Genomic DNA, 21,744 nt, shown 5'->3' with positions numbered 1-21,744 from the left:
GTACTAATTGGTGAAGTTTTACATCCAGAACTTTGCATGAAGATGTGACAGTACCCAGAGGAAATGCACAAACTCCTTACAGATGTCCTTGGTGAGATTTGTACCCAGGACCCCAGTGCTGCAAAGCACCAGTGCTAACCACTGAGCCACCATGACAATTTCATGTACATGGCACCAAGTTGATGTTTATTCATCATACTGGGCATCAATGTCCAAATGCATATTAAGGTTGTATTAAAGGGGAATGTAGAAGGGTTCTGCCTATAAAATGTAAGTGCTGCGCTTCAGATTCCCTGTAGTAATCTAGTACTCCAGTTTTTAGATGGATACTAGATACCAATAAGTCAAGTTGTTTATAGCTATTTTGCTGAATCTTACATAAGGAGGAAATTTTCGAAGATAATCTCAATAAACTGATATAAATAATACGATACGATATGTATTGAAAGACATTACCGCTCCATTTTAGGAGCAGGAGTATAAATAGACAAAACATCTCTCTTATCAAACTGAAGCCGGACGTACACAGCGATCTGTTGTATAGATCATGTTGTCCTGGTGAAATCTGCGCCTGATACCGTGTTCTTCTTTTCTGTTGTTCCTGTATAGATCTGGCATACCTCAGATAAATCATCGATTAAAAATAGCATCTTTGGGAAATTCTTTTTCATAGTTTAAAGAATTTAGAATGTGCACTATGCCACAATTTTCAAGGAATTTACTAGAATCTGAACCATACTTTGCCATTTTTTTTTAAGAAACATATGGCTCTTAATCAATTTGGCACATCTCTGCTCGCACCAGAAAGATAAATCTGTATGAGGTATGAGCAGATAAAGATTTGCACTCAATTTAGGACAATTTCTTATTAAAATTATCAAAAATCTGTGGAACCTTGGGAGGCTTCTTCCCCTTTCATGAAGCAGCACACTTTCCTAATCACTTAAAGGGAACCTTTCAGCAGAATTTCAGTTCCTAAACTTTTTATATCCATATGTAACTCATCCAAAGACAAGTTCAGCAATACCTTAACATGGCCAATCCATCCTTTCACTAATGAGATATCAGCATTTGATTTGATATGCAAATGAGGCTGAAGGACTATGGTAGATCTGAAATCTCTGTCACTCCAGCTCTATTCCCCGAATAGTGCTGTCTCCTTCTACCGGACTGATGGCTCCTTTACCTGTCATATAAGTCATACAACATAAACCCTGTCAGTCAAGCAGTAGGAGACAATAGAATAGAGCTGGAGTGACAGAGTAATAACATTATCCACAAATAGGCTTCAAGTATGGAACGTTTCTGGTATTAAGCACCTTCTTTAATCATGGTGCTTAACAATGAAGGAATGAAGCGCAGTTCTACAAAAAGCACTGTTACATTTGTATATCTTTTTTTCTGCTGCACAGAATACCACAATCTATTCACTATTTCATATAGAGGCAAACAACATAGACTGTAAAAACAGCCTATATATGCATGCTGTCCTATGGATGAGATATGCCAGTGAAAGGCAGATTGTTGACATATTTTGGAGGCATGTGTTGGAGGCACATGCCATGAAAACCTTCCAGGGTATTCCACCTGTATACACTGACACTACAGGGTAAAAGCACCTGAAATTCACAAATTATTTGCAAAATCACTTTCAAACACTTCTGATGCTTCTGAATAATTGAAAAATGATGTTTTTTGTATCCTTGATAATTGTTATTGGAACTACTTGGAAAAGAAACGATCTAAATCATTAGTCTTTCCTGTTGTCAAAAGAAAGGAAATGCCAGAGAAAAATTCTTTGGACTAAACAGTATGAAGTTTTCCTTTTTTCCAAATGCAATTTCTGAAAATGTATTGTGGGAGAGATTGGGTTCTGCAGTTGCAGAACTTAGCTGTGACTGCTTCCCTGGGTCTTGCATGGTTGGCAGATGGTTAGGTTGTCATGGCTCAAAAGGCCGCCTGCCAGAACAACAACATGACCTGTTGGAGGCCCCAATGGGCATTGTGGAATGCAAGGGACCAACAACAAGCAGCTTATAGAAGCAACCAGGAGTGAGCTGGAGGGGACCAGACAATCCTATTAAACTCCAGAATGGGCTTTTAGAAATATGCAAAACTTGGTTCGTCACTTCTAATCCACTAACATACCTCTCATAAGGCACCTCCTTATATACAGTACCTTAGTCTGTAAAGATTTTAAGCAAATACTAATGAAACGTTTGTAATAAAATGTGTGAAATCATGTCAAAGGACTGGAAGAAGCTGCTATCTGGTGTCCCTGTCTGCACATTATGGTCATTGTGGGCATATTTCTAACTGATGAGTTATAACTGAGCCATGTCACTGCAATAGATCCAGCTTCCAATGGATCCAAGTAAACATTGACAAAGACTTCATTGCCTTTAATGGAGCTCATTAGGTTTGCAGCACCTTTAAAATCAAGAATATTTATGCAGGAAGAAAGCTTGACAAAACCTTAAAGATTTAAAGGGATAATTCAGAACTTACAATATATTTGTCTATAGGGGTAAGAACTAACAAGCAGATAGCTGATAACTTAATGCCTGCTCTGTCGGGGGGGGGGGGGTCTATCTGTTCCGGCTCAGTTGCTCCTTCAACTGATTCATTTCACCTCTCGTTGTCAGGACAGCACCTTCTTTTCTGGTCTGCCCTGTTGATGGTGATTCACTGCAGATGTCATATTGATTAACAGTCGGCTCCCTGCAGTTATTGGGCTGAGAGTCAGCTGTCAATCAGTATGACATCAGTAGTGAAGCCCTGGCAGTGAAGCAGTGAAGCCCCGTCAACAGAGGAGACCGGAAGATAAGATGCTGCTTTGTCAATGTGACGTCAGCGGAAATGGGAATCTCCAGCATTAGAATCTCTAGCAGAGATATGAGCTGGCAGAGATCAGTGCTGGGAAGAACAGACAGGCAGTTAGCAACTGCTATATACGAAAAAAAATTAAACAGGTTGTCCACTACTAGGACAATCCCTTCTTGATCAAAATGTTTGGTTCCCCTAAAATAATAAAGCTTATACTCACCTCCTGGACAAATCAAACATGAAGAAGAAGTCCAGGCCGCTGATCTCGGACTTCCACTTCATGCTCAATTCGACAAGGGTGGGAACAGTGACGACAGCTCTGGTTGGACGCCAGCGTCACATGTCACAACAACAGCACGGGAGCCCTGGGAGAGAGTGTCAACACCGTGGGAACGGCGCCAGCTCAGGAGGTGAGTACAAGCTTTATTATTTTATGGTGGTCTAGCGAGAGGTATGACAAGAAGTTGTCCAAGTAGTGGACAACTTCTTTAATTCTCGGATAACCCCTTTACACTTCCATGAGAATTATTCTATGCTATTCACAGGCGACAAGATTCCTAATTACAATATGGTATTTCAGAAATGACATAGGATCCGATTCATTATTGTAATTGGGGTTTTTGTTTAGTCTTGTTTTTGACATTTTTTACCTGGTTTTCATTTGTGTCTAATTCTTCCTTCAATTTGCACCCCTTTTAAAGTCTATATTATGTGTTCTCCTTGTTTTATGTTTTCCATTGTGGGAGAAGTTCAGGACTTCTATATGTTTTCCCTGATTCATCATTTGCAACTTTTTCAAAAGTTTTACCCTGGAATGTTTTTATCTATGCCTACATTTTTGGTGCAATTTTTTGTGTGACTTTTTGCACTAAAAACTGGCATAAAAAGATTAAAGACAAAAATAAACACCATTTTTGACTTTGGGCAAAATTCTTGAACTTTGTGCACCATTTCGCAGAATTTGGGGCACAAAATATTAATAAATACCACAAGACAAAAAAGAAAAGTCACTTAAATAAAAACCTGCAAATCATGAATAGAGGCCATAGTTTAAAAAAGAATTGGGTATCAGTAAAAATGTCTGCTGGGACGCTTGTCTTTGCTGGCTCTACTTGATCAACGGGTCTCTTCCTGTTTGGTATAAATCTGATAGCACGCCAGCCCTGCCATTATTTCATGCTGCCTTGGCAAGATGAGTCCACATTGAAGTACCCTATTAAAGAAAGATACAAATCGTGTCCTGTTAGTGATGTTTTTTTTTTTTTTTGTTTTTTTTTTATAAATTCTTTATTTAAGCTGTTAGTGATGTTTTTTATGACTCATTTTATGAGTGCTTTTGTTCTAAATAGTATAGAAATTTTATGCAGTATTTATTGGGCATAAACCATAGGAACATGTCACAATGGAAAGGCATTATGTTATATAATACTGTGAATGATTCATTTTCCATGTAATACCCATTATGTGCACCATACAATACTGGCCGGCTTATGCCTACTGCTCATTGTGCCATTCATATAACTTACTTTTATGTTCCTGCCATGTAACATGTAGTGGAAACTTTATATCATGTTAGGATAAAACTGTGTAACAAAGTTCAGACGCATTGTACTGCATATATATGTCTTAAAGGGAAAATGTCACCAGGTTTTTCTAATATGACCTATGGCCACCATCTTTCAGCCCCATCTGACAGCATTCTATAATGTTGTAGTTGTGACTTCAATTTGCCCTGCAAAGCAAAAGAAAAAGACTTTATACTCACCTACAGGGCTCTCTGGTCTGATGGGCATTGCTATTCTTCATGCGGCGCCTCCTCTCTTCTTGCGATGCCATCCTTCTTCTCTGCCTCATGCGGATGACGTGGTCTACATCATCCACACAGTGTTCCCCTTCGCGCTCCTGCGCATGCGTACTTCTTCCTGTCCTGCCGAGGGCAGAGCAAAGTGCTGTTCTGAGCATGTGCAGGGAAAGTCCAAAGAGCGCCTGTGAATGCACATTACAATACTTTGCTCTGCTCTAGGTAGCGCAGAAAGAAGTGCGCTTGTGCAGGAGTGCGAAGGGGAACACTGTGGAAGTGAGGAGGTGCCGGATGAAAAACAGTGACGCCCATCGGACCGGACCATGCCATGGGTCTTTTTTTTTTGCCTTGCAGAGCAAATTGGAGTCATATGTGCAGCATTATAGAATGCTGTAACATGGGGCTGAAAGGTGGTGGCCGTAGGTTATTTTGGAAAAACCAGGTGACAGGTTCCCTATAATTGGTAATGCTTTGTGGTGATTGACACTGACATATTCATTTTATATTTGTACATTATTTCCGAATTTCTAATTCTAAACCTTTTCTCCATTGCTAGTGAACTGTCTCGACAAGCATGTCCATCAGTGTCCAGAGAGAGTGGCATTGATCTGGGAAAGGGATGAGCCGGGGACGCATGTAAACATCACATACAGGTAGGACACATACAGATTTTGTGTTCTATTTTTACTAAATATCCTTCATGTTTCTTCCATGTTCTTCTTGTTAGGGACGGCGGAACGCACTAAATAAATAATAAGTGCGTTTGCCGCCCGGGGTCCATCGTGCAGTAGGTGTTACACCGCTGCTAGCTAATGGCAGACGCGCTATATGGCGGTATAACGCACGCTGGTTGAACGTCACCCGTTGTGCGCGGAGCGTACTCTGTTGAATCACAGAGATGCTTTAAACATAGACATTTATACCGAGCCTGTTGACCTCACAGGACTCGGCGGTGTGCACACACGGTAATCGGTCACAGGACTAGGCCCTAGACTCTGGGTCAAAGTCCGTCTTGACCTACTGTGCGTGCGGCGTCGCTGCCGCGAACACCCCAACTGCTGCTGACTGCAGCGCGGCGATTAAACTAGCCGCAATATGACAATGCCCGGACAGGTGCACCGTCGGACGCTAGCACTGTGAAGATGGAGACCGTGGCCTGTAACGTGCCACTGACTGGCGCTGACTCTAACACTAGTTCCCTGTCCACATACGTAATATCAGAGGGAGGGGAATCATAATAAGTCATTTGCAAGTCCATACATCCATCATCATACACACAGTTAGCATCTAGTGTCTATACTAGCGAATGGCCGAGTGGCTATGCGGGCCTTTTATAGCCGTGCGCTTCCGGGACCTCCCAGATCTCTGAGATGGACCAATCAGATCAGGAGAAGGACCTGAGCACGTGACTCCCGATCTCCACTGGAAGATCATCTCGTGAGCATGCCCAGTAGCGCGGCGAGAGGACTTAGCCCCTGGAGTGGCTTGCTGCAGAGCAGGCTGCGCTACTTTTGCTGGTCCAGAGGTGACAGCAGCAAGCCGACCCAGAGAACTGGTCTGAGCAGGGCGTCTGGATCGCTGAGATTGCTGTGCAGGTCCCTGAGAGGTCGGAGGGGAATGGGAGACTGCTGGCTGCATGGCTCTGGATTCCTGCTGTGCAGCTGCAGGAACCCGACACCTAACACTTCTCTTTTACTGAGAATAAGAATGATAGAATTTGAGCTATGTATACAAAACGTATATGTCTACATCCTAAATAATGATATTATCATTATACACGTGTCATACCATTAGTATATCGTTATACATTTTCATTTAGTTGTTGACCCTAGCTGTAGTGAAGGGGCTGCATCTCAGTTAAAGGGGATTCCAAGTTTATTATGAAAGGCCACAGTCACCCTATGGTATCTCAGACTTGTGACTCATCACAGCGCATGCTGTGAGGACTCTCCAGTACCGGTGAATGGAGCGAGCACAAGGATGCCATAAGCATACCCCCAGAAACACTCTAAGTCACTTGCTTCGAGTGAGGCCGCACTCACCCAGTTGGAATATGGTCAGAACTATACATATTGCATACTTGCAGTCACATGTCCGCCCGGTCTCGCTGATGGCACAGTGCACAATGTAACAGAGTGACTGCAGACTTTCATGAAAAATCTAGACAATCACTTTAAGGGTTTCTCTTATAGGACCTGTGGGGTTTATTATTATTATATCAGAAGAACATCTGGTTTTTGAGTGGACTATTTCAGCCTTCCTTATTGTCCAGTTTTGGTGCAGTGTTTCAGCTAACATTCCTCACTTATGTTTGACATATATCTGCCATAAAAAACACACATATATGAAAGGTAGACTCACCAAACCCTTACTAGTGCACTAGCAGGATGCAGTAGACCTCCACTGATAAAGGCACAGGTGCAACCCACTGATGAAGACAGCCAGTAACCCAACAAAAGAGGGGCTGACTGCCTAGTGGGAAAAATGCACAAAAATAAGGCTTGCATAAGACATCAGTCACACAGATATACAGATAAGTGTGGTGCAAAGTGTCTGAACAGCCTATTAATTTCGCCCATAGTATTAGCAGGCAGGCTGCTCAGCACTAACTATATATATGCATCACACAGAAAAAATCAAGCCAACATAAAGATTCCCTAACGCTAAATCTAAACAGCGAACAGGAAAAAATTAAAAAAAACACCCATATATGAAAGGTAGACTCACCAAATCCTGACTAGTGCACTGGCAGGATGCAGCAGACCTGCTGGGTTACTGGCTGTCTTCATCAGTGGGTTGCACCTGTGCTGCCCCAGCCTTTATCAGTGGACGTCTGCTGCATCCTGCTAGGGCACTAGTCAGGGTTTGATGAGTCTACCTTTCATATATGTGTGTTTTTTTGAATTTTTTCCTATGTTTGCTATATCTGCCATAAGCATTCATGATGGAAAATATCTGGTAAAATGTCCACAATTACCATATACGGATCCAATCTTCAGTGCAGTAATCACAAATGAAGCCCATGTACAGTATAAAGGTTTGGATTATGCATTGAGATCTCATCGGACATACTTATTTTATGTAACAATGAAGGTGCTGTGCCTTGGATTCATCTATTCTATATGCTGTATGTTCAGACAGCATAGAAATGGACCAGTCCATGGACCAGTCCATGGACAATTGTTCAGTTTGTTCCTTCTGCAGTTTGATGACATATAGTAATATAATATAAAATACACTTTGCTATCAGCTAACACTTTCTTACTGGAGAAATTGTCTTTGGACTGAAACGATCATCATGCCTGTTATCAATGGTGTGCAGAACTGTATTATTGTGTAGTGAGCAGACGCAGCACTGGGTGGAGGTTGTCACAGCCTGAAGCCTTGTCAGCAAAGACACAGAATGAAGTAAGTCCAGGGCAACGAGTAACCTTCAACATCTAAAATACAGACCACGGGGATGGTGGAGAACCTGCCATGTTCTACAACTTCTATACAGTATAAGTATTTTAAGTAGCCAAAAGTAACACCCATTAATGTATGTGCACACGTTCAGTATTTGCATTACATAATTTTCTGCTGCGAAAACCAGAGTTCGGGCAGGAAAAACACACATTTTTCATGCATTTTTACATACTTTTTTAACCATTCATTTGATTAGGTGAAAAACTGCAAAACCGCCTGAAAAATTGACATGCTGCAAAAAAACACTTTGATTCAAATCTGCAAGAAAAAATAAATGTGTGCAGATTTCAGAAATCTCATTCATTTTGCTGGGAGGTACTGTAAAACGTTGAATTTTTCCACTGGAAAAATGCACACAAAAAAATGGCAAAACCGCTATGTGCGAACACTTAGTGTCAGAAAGAGAAAACCCTTTCATTCATGGATCACTTTAGCTGTACATTTCTTGTTGTACTGTATATTCGGAAGGACCTGCCTCATCCATTGTCTCCATAAAGCAACCACCATCATTTTTTTTGGCATCTAATCATTTCTACGGTCTTTTTCACACAAGCAAATGATCGGGCAGACAAATGTTCCTAGGAATGATTTTCTCTATCGTCAATACATGTAAATATTTCTGCCAAGCAAAGGGCTTACAAGCAAATGTTCCTTTGACTTTTGATTCCATGTTTTATGCAAAAATTAATATTATTGTAAACATGAAATTGTATGAGAATGAATGATCACATTACAGAAGCACTCTCATGAATTTTGTATTAAATTTAAATCTGTGTATATGTACATGTAGTGTAGTGTTTGTGTGTGGGAGGAACGGCCCCCGTCGAGTGTCCGGGCCGGAACCAAAGGAGCCGTCATCCGGGTTCCGGGGGAAACTGTTCCCGGGGGACAGAATTCGGGGACGGATCGTTCTGACAGACAGATGGGCTGGGGAAGGGACCAGTATAAAGGAGGCAGGGAATTCCCCGGACGATGAGTCAGCTGACCGGGACAGAGACTGCAGGAGAGAGAGGACGCTCACTGAGAACTCCAGAGGGAAGGTGCCAAGGCGGTCATCCGAGACTTGCTGCCCTGCTCCAGCCCGCGGCCACTGCGGCCCCAGTTCAACCCGCGGCCGTTGCCGCCTCCTCTCAGCCCGTGGCTGCGGCCTACCCACGGTCACCCGCAACTGCTGCCGCCTCTCCTCAGTCCACGGCTGCAGGCTGCTCCCTGCCACCCGCAGCCGCCCCGTCCTCGGCCGTGGCCGCGGCAAGTACCGCGCCATCGGCGGCCACCACCACCCTGCTCCGGCCCCCAGCAGGGGCTGGGCGTCTGCTCACCGCGGACTCACCATTGCAGCCGTTAGCTGCACAGGTGGCCTGTCATCCGCCACCGCACATAGCTGCCGCTGGCCCCAGTCCGGGAGCTGCGGCCCACCCATCCAAGTACTTGCCGGGCCCTGTGGGGGACAGCAGCTAAGTTGACTTTTCAATTAAGGACCCGTAGTCGGCCAAACCGCGGCCCTATAGTGACCGGCTATTGCCGGAAGTAGTCGTGTTCTACTCATTGGTGTTTGCTTGTTTAGAGCCCCTGCGAGGGCAACACGTGTTACCCCTTTTTGTGTTCAAGCCGTGACTGAGAAAAGTTCCCCCAGTCTTATAAAAGTTATTTTAGAAAGCATCAGGTTGTCTCCCGACTCGTCACTGCATCCTGCGTACCTGCAAATACCACATTTGGCGCAGTCAGCAGGATGCAGTCTCCGAGCACAGAGGGCGGTGCGCCTGATCAGAATAGGGCTGCGGGCACTGCGGATGATGGGGGTCCCCGCTCCAGCATCTCCCTGGGGGCTATGCTGAGTAACCTGCTCCGGTTTTCTGGCTCTGATACGCTGTTGTGGAGCTGGACAGAACGTATGCGGGGCCTTTTCCGCATGCACCCCATGACCCCCGATTTAGAGGGTGAGGTGACCCTTATGGTGCTAGATGGGGAGGCCCGGAAGTCGGTAATGTTGAGACCCCCAGGGCGTCGTAACACCTTCGCCAGGGTCCTACAGATCCTGGAAGAGACCCACGTGTATCCAACAGACGTGGGAGAGTTGAGAACCCGGTTGTTCAGTCGGATGCAGGGGGAGGGGGAGACCATCACCCAGTATATGAATGCCCTCCAGGAGCTACACACCGCCATAGAAAGGAAGGACGGAATAGGGGTAGGGCCCATCGACATTACCCTGCGTGACCTGCTAGTGACTGGGCTCCAGGACCCGCTAATTAAGCAGGCATTGTGGGAACAGGTTTGCGTGAACCCACGGTTAGCCTTTTCTGAAGTGGGGAGTCAGGCCTGGGTGCGAGAGCAAGAGCAGGGGATGACGGCTCCTGTGGGGAAGGACCGGAGCATGGAGTCCTCCGTAAGCAGTGTCAGGAGGGTGAGGCACTGGGCAAGGTCATCTCACCGGCGGCCCCCCCGCTCATGCTTCCTCCGGGGCAGACGGTGATGGCTCTGCCGATCCGCACCCAGATACCACTGGAGGGCGTGGAGGTGCAGGTGGAACCATGTTACTCAGAGCGCCTGCTGCCTGGCATCCTGGTGGCCCACTCTCTGGCCACAGTTGCGGAGGGGACCGTCTTGGTACGTTGTGTCAACCTGGAAGAACAGGATATCACCCTGAAGCCCCAGGCCGAAATGGCCAAACTAGTAAGGCCATTGGAGGAGCTGCTGCCGGACCCCGCAGTCCAGTTGCGGGTGCAACCCGAAGACCCCTGGGCAGTAACGGTATGAACCCAACAGGCTGCCGCGTCCGCGGCCCAAGATAAAGGTTGAGTCATTCTGGAGAGAATGCGGGCTGAACTTTCTGGCCTAGCGTCAGCCCAGCTTCTCCAAGTAGAGACACTCCTTGGGCAATATTACAGTGTCTTCGCCAGCCACGAGGACGACTTCGGAAGAACCATGGCCATCACGAATGGGATCCCCACAGCAGGAGCGGCCCCCATCCGGGAGCAGTATCGGCAAATACCACCGCAGCTATATCAGGAAGTGAAAATTCTATTAGCCCAAATGCTCCGGAAGGGGGTCATACGAGAAAGCCAAAGCCCTTGGGCGGCCCCTATTGTCCTGGTTGAGAAGAAAGATGGCACTCTACGTTTTTGCGTGGATTACCGGAAGTTGAACGCCTGCACCATCAAGGATTCGTATCCACTGCCCCACATAGAAGAGTCTCTGTCCACCCTGGGGAACGCAATGTACTTTTCGACCCTTGACCTGGCCAGCGGGGACTGGCAAGTGCCGATGTCGGAGGAAGACAGAGCAAAGACGGCATTCATCCTTCCCATGGGATTGTTCGAGTTCAATCGGATGCCGTTTGGGCTGGCCAACGCCCCCGGAACTTTTCAGCGGTTGATGGAGCGGTGTCTAGGAGACCTCAACTTTGAAGCCACGTTGATATACCTGGACAATATCATTATCTATTCCGCCACGTTCGAGGACCACCTGAGGCGATTGGGGCAGGTGCTCGGCCGGCTGCAGAAGTACGTGTTAAAGGTAAAGCCCCAGAAATGCCACCTGTTCCGCACCCAGATCGTGTACGTGGGGAATACCGTCTAGGCAGAGGGCGTTCGACCATCCCTGGAAAAGGTCGCTGCCATCCAGGGGTGGCCTACCCCCTAGACGGTGAAGGACGTGCGGGCCTTCTTGTGGTTGGCCGGCTACTACCGTCGGTTCGTGAAGAATTTTGCATGCCGAGCCCGAGCCCTGCAGGACCTGCTGAAGGGGGCTCCCGCCGGGGCGAATGGACGGAAGATCCAGTGGCAGCAACCGCAAGAGGATGCATTTCAAGACCTCAAAACTGCTCTCTCGGACGCCCCAGTACTGGCATATGCGGATTTTTTGCAACCGTTTATCCTGCATACCTACGGGAGCCTCCAGGGACTAGGAGCTGTGTTGTCACAGGTGCAGGATGGCCGGGAGAAAGTGATCGCCTATGGTAGCCAGTCGCTGCACGACTCAGAACGCAACCCGGACAATTACAGCTCCTTTAAGCTCAAGCTCCTCGTGGTAGTGTGGGCAATGACGGAGCGATTCGCAGAGTATCTGGCGGGCTCCGAAGTAGTAGTGCGGACCGATAACAACCCGTTAGCCCATTTGGAGAATGCCAAACTGGGGGCCCTCGAGCAGCGGTGGGTGGCTCGGATGGCCAAATTCAATTATAAGATCATCTACAAATGAGGAGCGGAAAATGTGCACGCCGATGCGCTCTCCAGAATCCGACACACCACCCCAGGGAGAAACCGAGATGACGAATTAGAAGCAGATGAGAGAGATGCTGGTCGCCCTCACCACCGCCGCGCTTACAGTCAACACGCAAGAAGTGCCTCATCCGGGACTCCTAGGAGGGATGCTGGGACAACCCCGCGACAACTGGATCCAGCAGCAACAAGAAGATGCAGAAATTGGACTCCTGCGCCGATGGGTGGCCACCGGTAAATTGCCCCTGGGCTCACAGAGACAGACTTTGACCCAGGATATGTTGCTGATGCTGTGCCAGTGGGAAAAACTAGTCATCAAAAAGGGACTTTTATATCGAAAGGCCATGTCACGAACAACGTCAGCTACGATATGGCAGGTGATCGTGCCCGGAGTCCATCTCAACCAACTGGCCCTGGAAGCCCATGAAAAGGGGGCTCACTTTGGTGCTCAAAAGACTTTACAATGGTTGCAGCAGATAGTGTACCACCCACGCTTGCACGCTGCCGTAGAAGAAGCTTGTCGAACCTGCCGCTAAACCCCCTGCGCAGCAAGCCCCGGTGCAAACGATTGTAACATCATCACCTCTGGAGCTTCTTACGGTGGATTATCCGACCATAGGTCCTGCCTATCAGGGGCTAAATGCTGGTAAAACTTCTCCCTTGGGCGGCGGTGGGGGAGAAGTTTTACCAGCATTTAGCCTTTACATCAGCTCATTTTTTCCAGCGGCCAGCTACAGGTAAAATCCTAATCTTAAAATTGCTTTGCACTTTATTATTCTTGATATGTTCCTTGCTGTGCCCTGGGGTCTTTTGGATATATTTTTCCGAGGTGCAATTCCTCTCCTTGGCCATCTATCTTCTCTATATTGAATAGGCAACTTTCTCCTTAGTGCTTATAGCTAGAGTTGAGCGACTTTTGGTTTTTTAGGGTCGTGTTTCGTTTCGTGAAACCCGACTTTTCCAAAAGTCGGGTCGAGCAAGATCGTCCGATTATAGGGAAAAGTCGGGGTCGTCCCGAAACACGAAACCCAATGTAAGTCAATGGGGAATAAAAGTCGGCAGTGAGAGGAGGACAGGAAACACACCTACAGTGCCCATTTGAATGCCAAAAGCATCAATTCTTCTTACTTAAGCTTGTCAACCTTAATTAACTTCATAATACAAGTTACGCACTGAAAAATGGGGGTTATTTGGCTAAATTTGTGGGGGGGAGGGCTGGCTGCAGGTTTTCATGTGCCCTGGGCGAAAGAGCGCCCCTTTAACACATACCACAACTCATCATGCTCCGATACGGCAGAGAAATAGCGGTATAGTACAATGAAAAATACCTCACTTTTTACATCTCATGACGAGGCCCATCTATTTCTCCATACAAAATCATTGGTCCCATATAATGTTTGAAACAGTATATGATGAGCTCCACATAATGCTACAGTATATGTTGGTCCCCATGGATGAAGCTCCACTGTCTTATGGGCCCAAATAATGCTCCAAACATAATGGGCCCCATTTCTAATGCTCTAGTGTATAATGGGCCCTGTAAATGCTGCTCCAGTGTCTGATGTCCACCTTTGGAATGTTCCAGTGTATGGTGGGCCCCATCTATCATTCTCCAGAGTATAGTGCTCCCCAAAAATTGCTGTCCCAACATAGAAAACAATCAAATAAGTCTCCTCGCTAGGGAATCCCTGTACTTGTCTGGACAGGTGCTGTAGCTTGCTTAACAGCTCGCCAGCCGTTCTCACGCCCAGTATGGATTGCACGTGATTGCACAAAGGTTAGAAAGGGTACCGTATCCCTGGATAACATGTATGGATAGCGTACACATTCAAAATATATGTCTATACAGCATGAGGCAGGCTCAGACGGTGTTAGGCCCAGTATGGATTGCACGTCATTGCACAAAGGTTAGAAGGGGTACCGTAATCCCGGATAACATGTATGGATAGCGTACACATTCAAAATATATGTCTATACAGCATGAGGCAGGCTCAGACAGTGTTAGGCCCAGTATGGATTGCACGTGATTGCACAAAGGTTAGAAAGGGTACCGTATCCCCGGATAACATGTATGGATAGCGTACACATTCAAAATATATGTCTATACAGCATGAGGCAGGCTCAGACGGTGTTAGGCCCAGTATGGATTGCACGTCATTGCACAAAGGTTAGAAGGGGTACCGTATCCCCGGATAACATGTATGGATAGCGTACACATTCAAAATATATGTCTATACAGCATGAGGCAGGCTCAGACGGTATTAGGCCCAGTATGGATTGCACGTCATTGCACAAAGGTTAGAAGGGGTACCGTATCCCCGGATAACATGTATGGATAGTGTACACATTCAAAATATATGTCTATACAGCATGAGGCAGGCTCAGACGGTGTTAGGCCCAGTATGGATTGCACGTGATTGCACAAAGGTTAGAAAGGGTACCGTATCCCTGGATAACATGTATGGATAGCGTACACATTCAAAATATATGTCTATACAGCATGAGGCAGGCTCAGACGGTGTTAGGCCCAGTATGGATTGCACGTCATTGCACAAAGGTTAGAAGGGGTACCGTATCCCCGGATAACATGTATGGATAGCGTACACATTCAAAATATATGTCTATACAGCATGAGGCAGGCTCAGACGGTGTTAGGCCCAGTATGGATTGCACGTCATTGCACAAAGGTTAGAAGGGGTACCGTATCCCCGGATAACATGTATGGATAGCGTACACATTCAAAATATATGTCTATACAGCATGAGGCAGGCTCAGACGGTGTTAGGCCCAGTATGGATTGCACGTCATTGCACAAAGGTTAGAAAGGGTACCGTATCCCCGGATAACATGTATGGATAGCGTACACATTCAAAATATATGTCTATACAGCATGAGGCAGGCTCAGACGGTGTTAGGCCCAGTATGGATTGCACGTCATTGCACAAAGGTTAGAAGGGGTACCGTATCCCCGGATAACATGTATGGATAGCGTACACATTCAAAATATATGTCTACACAGCATGAGGCAGGCTCAGACGGTGTTAGGCCCAGTATGGATTGCACGTGATTGCACAAAGGTTAGAAAGGGTACCGTATCCCTGGATAACATGTATGGATAGCGTACACATTCAAAATATATGTCTCAGGAGGCAGGCTCAGACGGTGTCAGGCACAGTATGGATTTGACGGCCCAGATTACACAGCGGAGGAGCAGGGAGAGGTAAAGATTGCAAATGCTGGGGCCCTGGCCAAGCAAGGGGGGCCCACTCATGGGCGTCGGTACTGGCACTGGGCCCCTCATAGTACAGCGGTGTGTCTGACGGCGGGTGTGCACCACCACCGTCAGAGACACTTGATTGCACTATGAGGGACCCTGTGCCAGTGCCCGCGCCCAAGAGTCGGCCTACCCACCTGTCCAGGGCAACGGCACTCGCACGGTGTCGTGCGCTAGATGGTGACCCCGGCCATGGGGGGGGAGGCAGCACAGTTAGGGAGTTTTAGAAAGTGGCATATGTTGATGTTGGACATTCAACTGATGCAAAAGGCGAAATAGGTGAAGTACCAGGAAGAGGTGGACCAAAGCAAGCCATTTTTCTGTCACCCTATGTGTCATCAGGGGAAGGTGGGACAAAATCCTTGGAAACCCATGCGTGGTTCATTTTAATGAAGGTTAGATCATCCACATTTTGGGTTGACAGACGGGTCCTTTTTTCTGTCAGGATTGATCCAGCTGCACTGAAGACTCTTTCCGATAGCACACTTGCAGCTGGGCAAGCGAGCTCCTGTAAGGCATATTGTGCCAATTCAGGCCAGGTGTCCAGTTTGGCGGCCCAATAGTCAAAGGGGAATGACCTGTGTGGGAGAACATCGATATGGGAGGAAAAGTAGTTTGTAACCATAGTTGACAACTGCTGTCTCCTGTCACTTTCCATCGATGCAGTATTACCAGTTGTGTGAGCGGTATTTGAAAAATCAGTCCACAACATTGTCATGAAACCCCTGTCTCCAACGCCACTTCTGCTGTGTGCACCACGAACACCTCTGCCAAGCTGCCCCTGAAACCCCTGTCTCCAACGCCACTTCTGCTGTGTGCACCACGAACACCTCTGCCAAGCTGCCCCCGGCCCGTACGGCTCGTGTGAGAACCATCACCGCTGCTGTGTGCTGGGAATGCCTCAAGCAACCGATTTACCAGAGTTGCTTGTTTATTAGCCAATATTAGGTCAAGGTTCTCCTGTGGCATGATGTTTTGTAATTTGCCTTTATAGCGTGGATCCAGGATGCTGGCCAACCAGTAGTCATCATCGTTCATCATTTTGGCAATGCGGGGGTCCCTTTTTAGGATCCGCAAGGCATAATCTGACATGTGGGCCAATGTTCCCGGTGTCAATGATGCACTGCGAGTGCTGGGTGGAGGAGCACTTTCTGGCAAATCCACATCCCTCCAGTCACGCACAAACCCTGTACCAGACCTTGCCACGCCAACATTTTCACTTGCCCCACGAGATGCATCCTCCTCCCCTAAGTAATCATCCCCATCATCCTCCTCCTCCTCCTCCTCTTCTTCCTCCACCTCGTCCAGGAGCGGTCCCTGAGCAGACAATGGCTGAATGTCATCAAGGATTCCCTCCTCCTCTTCCTCCTCATCAACATTGGCTGCAGATGCCTGCTCCTTAAGGTGCGTCAAAGTTTGCATGAGCAGACGCATAAGTGGGATGCCCATGCTTAGGATGGCGTCGTCTGCGCTTACCAGCCGTGTGCATTCCTCAAAACACTGAAGGACTTTACAAAGGTCTTTCAGCTTCGACCACTGCACGCCTGTCAACTCCATGTCTGCTCTCAAAGTGCCTGGCCGTGTATCCTCCCACAAATGCATTATGGCCTGCCTCTGCTCGCACAGCCGCTCCACCATGTGCAGGGTGGAGTTCCACCTTGTTGCAATGTCGATAATGAGGCGGTGGTTGGGAAGGTGGAGCAATCGCTGCAGCTTCTGCATACGAACGGAGTGTACAGGCGACCGGCGGATGTGTGCGCACAGTCTTCGCACCTTCTGGAGCAGGGCTGTTAACTCCGGATAATTTTTGAGGAAGCACTGCACCACCAGGTTCAAGGTGTGAGCCAAGCAAGGTATGTGGCTGAGTTTTGAAAGGGCTATGGCTGCCACAAAATTACGGCCGTTATCACTAACTACCTTGCCTGCCTCAAGATGTACACTGCCCAGCCATGACTCAGTTTGTCGCTTCAAGTACTCGGCCAGCACCTCGGCGGTGTGTCTGTCGCCCAAACACATCATCTGCAACACAGCCTGCTGACGCTTTCCACTAGCAGTGGCAGCTGCAGATGGAGTGCTCGTACGACTGCGCTCTGTGGACGAGCTGTCGCTTCTGGAGGAGGAGGAGGAGGAGGAGGGTCGAACGCCTACAGCCAACTGTTTCCTATACCGTGGGCTAGGCAGCACTGTCCCACCACCGCTGTCCCCTGTGGACCCTGCATCCACCACATTAACCCAGTGCGCAGTGATGGACACGTAACGGCCCTGGCCATGCCGACTGGACCATGCATCAGTTGTGAGGTGCACCTTTCCGCTCACTGACTGCTTGAGTGCATGGACAATGCGGTCTTTCACATGATGGTGGAGGGCTGGGATGGCTTTGCGAGAGAAGAAGTGGCGACTGGGTAGGTCATAGCGTGGTACTGCATAGGCCATGAGTTCGCGGAAAGCTGTGCTTTCCACCAACCGAAAGGGCATCATCTCAAACGAGATTAGTTTGGCAATGTGGGCGTTCAAACCCAGTGTACGCGGATGAGAGACTGAGTACTTTCTTGACCTACTCATAGTGTCTGGGAGGGTGAGCTGGACTTGAGAGCTGCATATGGTGGAAGTAGCGGTGGACAGGGCGGACTGAGAGAGGGTTGATGATGGTGATGGAGTTGTTGTTCTTTCTGATGGCCTAGAATCAGTCTTTCGTTGATATAACAGTGGGATTCCCTGACTGCTGTGGCCTTGCAACGACACCTCAACATTTGCTGCTGTGCTAACCGGTGGGCTTACAGTGGGGGAAACAATGTAGCGTTGCTGACTACCTTCGTTGTGATCAGTTGCACATGTGGCACTTGAGGTTTGGTGTTGTGTCCACGCTTGCAAGTGCATGCTGGTTAAATGTCTAAGCATGCAACTGGTATTCAAATTTTTCAGATTTTTCCCTCGGCTAAAGGTCTTTGCGCACTTCTTACAGATAACCTTGGCCTGATCATGAGGATTTTGTTCAAAAAACTGCCACACTGCACTCTTCCTACTTTGTCAGACATTTTGCGGCCTAGCACGCTGTGATCTTTTGACCCTCTGGACAAGCTGTCCAGCAACTCTTTTGATGTTTGGAACCTGTCTTTGGAGTGCTCCGGGCCTGCCAGATAACAGCTGTTGCGATGTCGATGTCTGCTGTGGATGCTCCTCATCTGAGCTATTGGAAGCAGCACCCTCTTCCCCCAATGGATGCCAATCTGGGTCAACAACTGGGTCATCCATCACCTCCTCTTCTATGTCATGTGCACCTTTCTCTGTGTCACCGTGTATGGTGGTATAGTGTGCGGGAAGGGGCACCTGAGTCTCATCAGGGTCAAAATCTGGCTCTGTACACTGCGAGGACAATGTAGTGCTCTGAGTGAATGTACCAGCAGAATCATCCATCAGCGGCTGTGCATCAGTGCACTCCATGTCAGATTCATCTTGGCCTGGGTAATTCACCATTTGACTTGATAATCCTGGCATGGTATGTGAAAACAGCTCCATGGAGTAATCAGTAGTATGGCCTGCGTCATCCTTCAATCTTGGTTGGGGTGAAGGACACAAGGAAAGGTGTGGTTCATGAACATGAGCCTCCAATGACAACTCAGTGCTTTTACTTTTTACAACTGAAGAAGAGGAGGCGATAGAGCTGGAGGCTGAGTCAGCAATGTAAGACAAAACTTTTTCCTGATGCTCTGCCTTTAAAAGCGGTTTGCCAACTCCTAGAAAACTAAGCGTTCGAGTCCTTATGTAGCCAGACAATGACGCAGGGTCAGCACCTCCTGCATTCGGTCCTATTTTGCTCTTGCCACTACCATCAGATCCACCACCAACACCATCATTACCAGCTGCCAACCCCCGCCTAATTCCACGGCCTCTTCCACCAGCCTTCCTCATTTTTGGTAGAAATGTAGACAAAATCCAACAAACTATATAGTAATGTAAAACAAGGTACAAGGTGTCTATAGGACAGGGGAGTTTTAGAATTTCTGCACACACTTGTGGACAGTGGACACTTGTGGATTGTGTGCGGCCCACTGATATCTGAGCGCTATGTGACACGCTCGATGGCACAGCTGCCTGTGACCAAAGTGACGAGAGGATAATGGAGATTTTGAATCTCTGCGTACACTTTTGGACACTGGACACTTGTGGATTGTGTGCGGCCCACTGATATCTGAGCGCTATGTGACACGCTCGATGGCACAGCTGCCTGTGACCAAAGTGACGAGAGGATAATGGAGATTTTGAATCTCTGCGTACACTTTTGGACACTGGACACTTGTGGATTGTGTGCGGCCCACTGATATCTGAGCGCTATGTGACACGCTCGATGGCACAGCTGCCTGTGACCAAAGTGACGAGAGGATAATGGAGATTTTGAATCTCTGCGTACACTTGTGGACAGTGGACACTTGTGGATTGTGTGCGGCCCACTGATATCTGAGCGCTATGTGACACGCTCGATGGCACAGCTGCCTGTGACCAAAGTGACGAGAGGATAATGGAGATTTTGAATCTCTGCGTACACTTGTGGACAGTGGACACTTGTGGATTGTGTGCGGCCCACTGATATCTGAGCGCTATGTGACACGCTCGATGGCACAGCTGCCTGTGACCAAAGTGACGAGAGGATAATGGAGATTTTGAATCTCTGCGTACACTTTTGGACACTGGACACTTGTGGATTGTGTGCGGCCCACTGATATCTGAGCGCTATGTGACACGCTCGATGGCACAGCTGCCTGTGACCAAAGTGACGAGAGGATAATGGAGATTTTGAATCTCTGCGTACACTTGTGGACAGTGGACACTTGTGGATTGTGTGCGGCCCACTGATATCTGAGCGCTATGTGACACGCTCGATGGCACAGCTGCCTGTGACCAAAGTGACGAGAGGATAATGGAGATTTTGAATCTCTGCGTACACTTTTGGACACTGGACACTTGTGGATTGTGTGCGGCCCACTGATATCTGAGCGCTTTGTGACACGCTCGATGGCACAGCTGCCTGTGACCAAAGTGACGAGAGGATAATGGAGATTTTGAATCTCTGCGTACACTTTTGGACACTGGACACTTGTGGATTGTGTGCGGCCCACTGATATCTGAGCGCTATGTGACACGCTCGATGGCACAGCTGCCTGTGACCAAAGTGACGAGAGGATAATGGAGATTTTGAATCTCCGCGTACACTTTTGGACACTGGACACTTGTGGATTGTGTGCGGCCCACTGATATCTGAGCGCTATGTGACACGCTCGATGGCACAGCTGCCTGTGACCAAAGTGACGAGAGGATAATGGAGATTTTGAATCTCTGTGTACACTTGTGGACAGTGGACACTTGTGGATTGTGTGCGGCCCACTGATATCTGAGCGCTATGTGACACACTCGATGGCACAGCTGCCTGTGACCAAAGTGACGAGAGGATAATGGAGATTTTGAATCTCTGCGTACACTTGTGGACAGTGGACACTTGTGGATTGTGTGCGGCCCACTGATATCTGAGCGCTATGTGACACGCTCGATGGCACAGCTGCCTGTGACCAAAGTGACGAGAGGATAATGGAGATTTTGAATCTCTGCGTACACTTTTGGACACTGGACACTTGTGGATTGTGTGCGGCCCACTGATATCTGAGCGCTATGTGACACGCTCGATGGCACAGCTGCCTGTGACCAAAGTGACGAGAGGATAATGGAGATTTTGAATCTCTGCGTACACTTGTGGACAGTGGACACTTGTGGATTGTGTGCGGCCCACTGATATCTGAGCGCTATGTGACACGCTCGATGGCACAGCTGCCTGTGACCAAAGTGACGAGAGGATAATGGAGATTTTGAATCTCTGTGTACACTTGTGGACAGTGGACACTTGTGGATTGTGTGCGGCCCACTGATATCTGAGCGCTATGTGACACGCTCGATGGCACAGCTGCCTGTGACCAAAGTGACGAGAGGATAATGGAGATTTTGAATCTCTGCGTACACTTGTGGACAGTGGACACTTGTGGATTGTGTGCGGCCCACTGATATCTGAGCGCTATGTGACACGCTCGATGGCACAGCTGCCTGTGACCAAAGTGACGAGAGGATAATGGAGATTTTGAATCTCTGCGTACACTTTTGGACACTGGACACTTGTG

At 47.8% G+C, this 21,744-nt stretch overlaps 1 protein-coding gene across 2 annotated transcripts in view; it reads left to right on the top strand.

Annotated features, from left to right (window-relative positions):
* The window catches only part of ACSS1 (acyl-CoA synthetase short chain family member 1), a 189,384-nt gene that overhangs the window by 10,070 nt on the left and 157,570 nt on the right, over positions 1–21,744 (top strand). For both annotated transcript variants that reach the window (XM_073557471.1, XM_073557470.1), the window contains exon 2: positions 5,184–5,280. In XM_073557471.1, coding sequence (XP_073413572.1) covers positions 5,184–5,280 — 97 coding nt within the window. The remainder of the gene's footprint in view (positions 1–5,183; positions 5,281–21,744) is intronic.

This window comes from Dendrobates tinctorius, unplaced genomic scaffold, assembly GCF_039654945.1.
Source record: "Dendrobates tinctorius isolate UK_male_01 unplaced genomic scaffold, ASM3965494v1 ptg000250l, whole genome shotgun sequence".
Classification (NCBI taxonomy): domain Eukaryota; kingdom Metazoa; phylum Chordata; class Amphibia; order Anura; family Dendrobatidae; genus Dendrobates; species Dendrobates tinctorius.
This window is presented reverse-complemented; position numbering and strand designations above follow the sequence as displayed.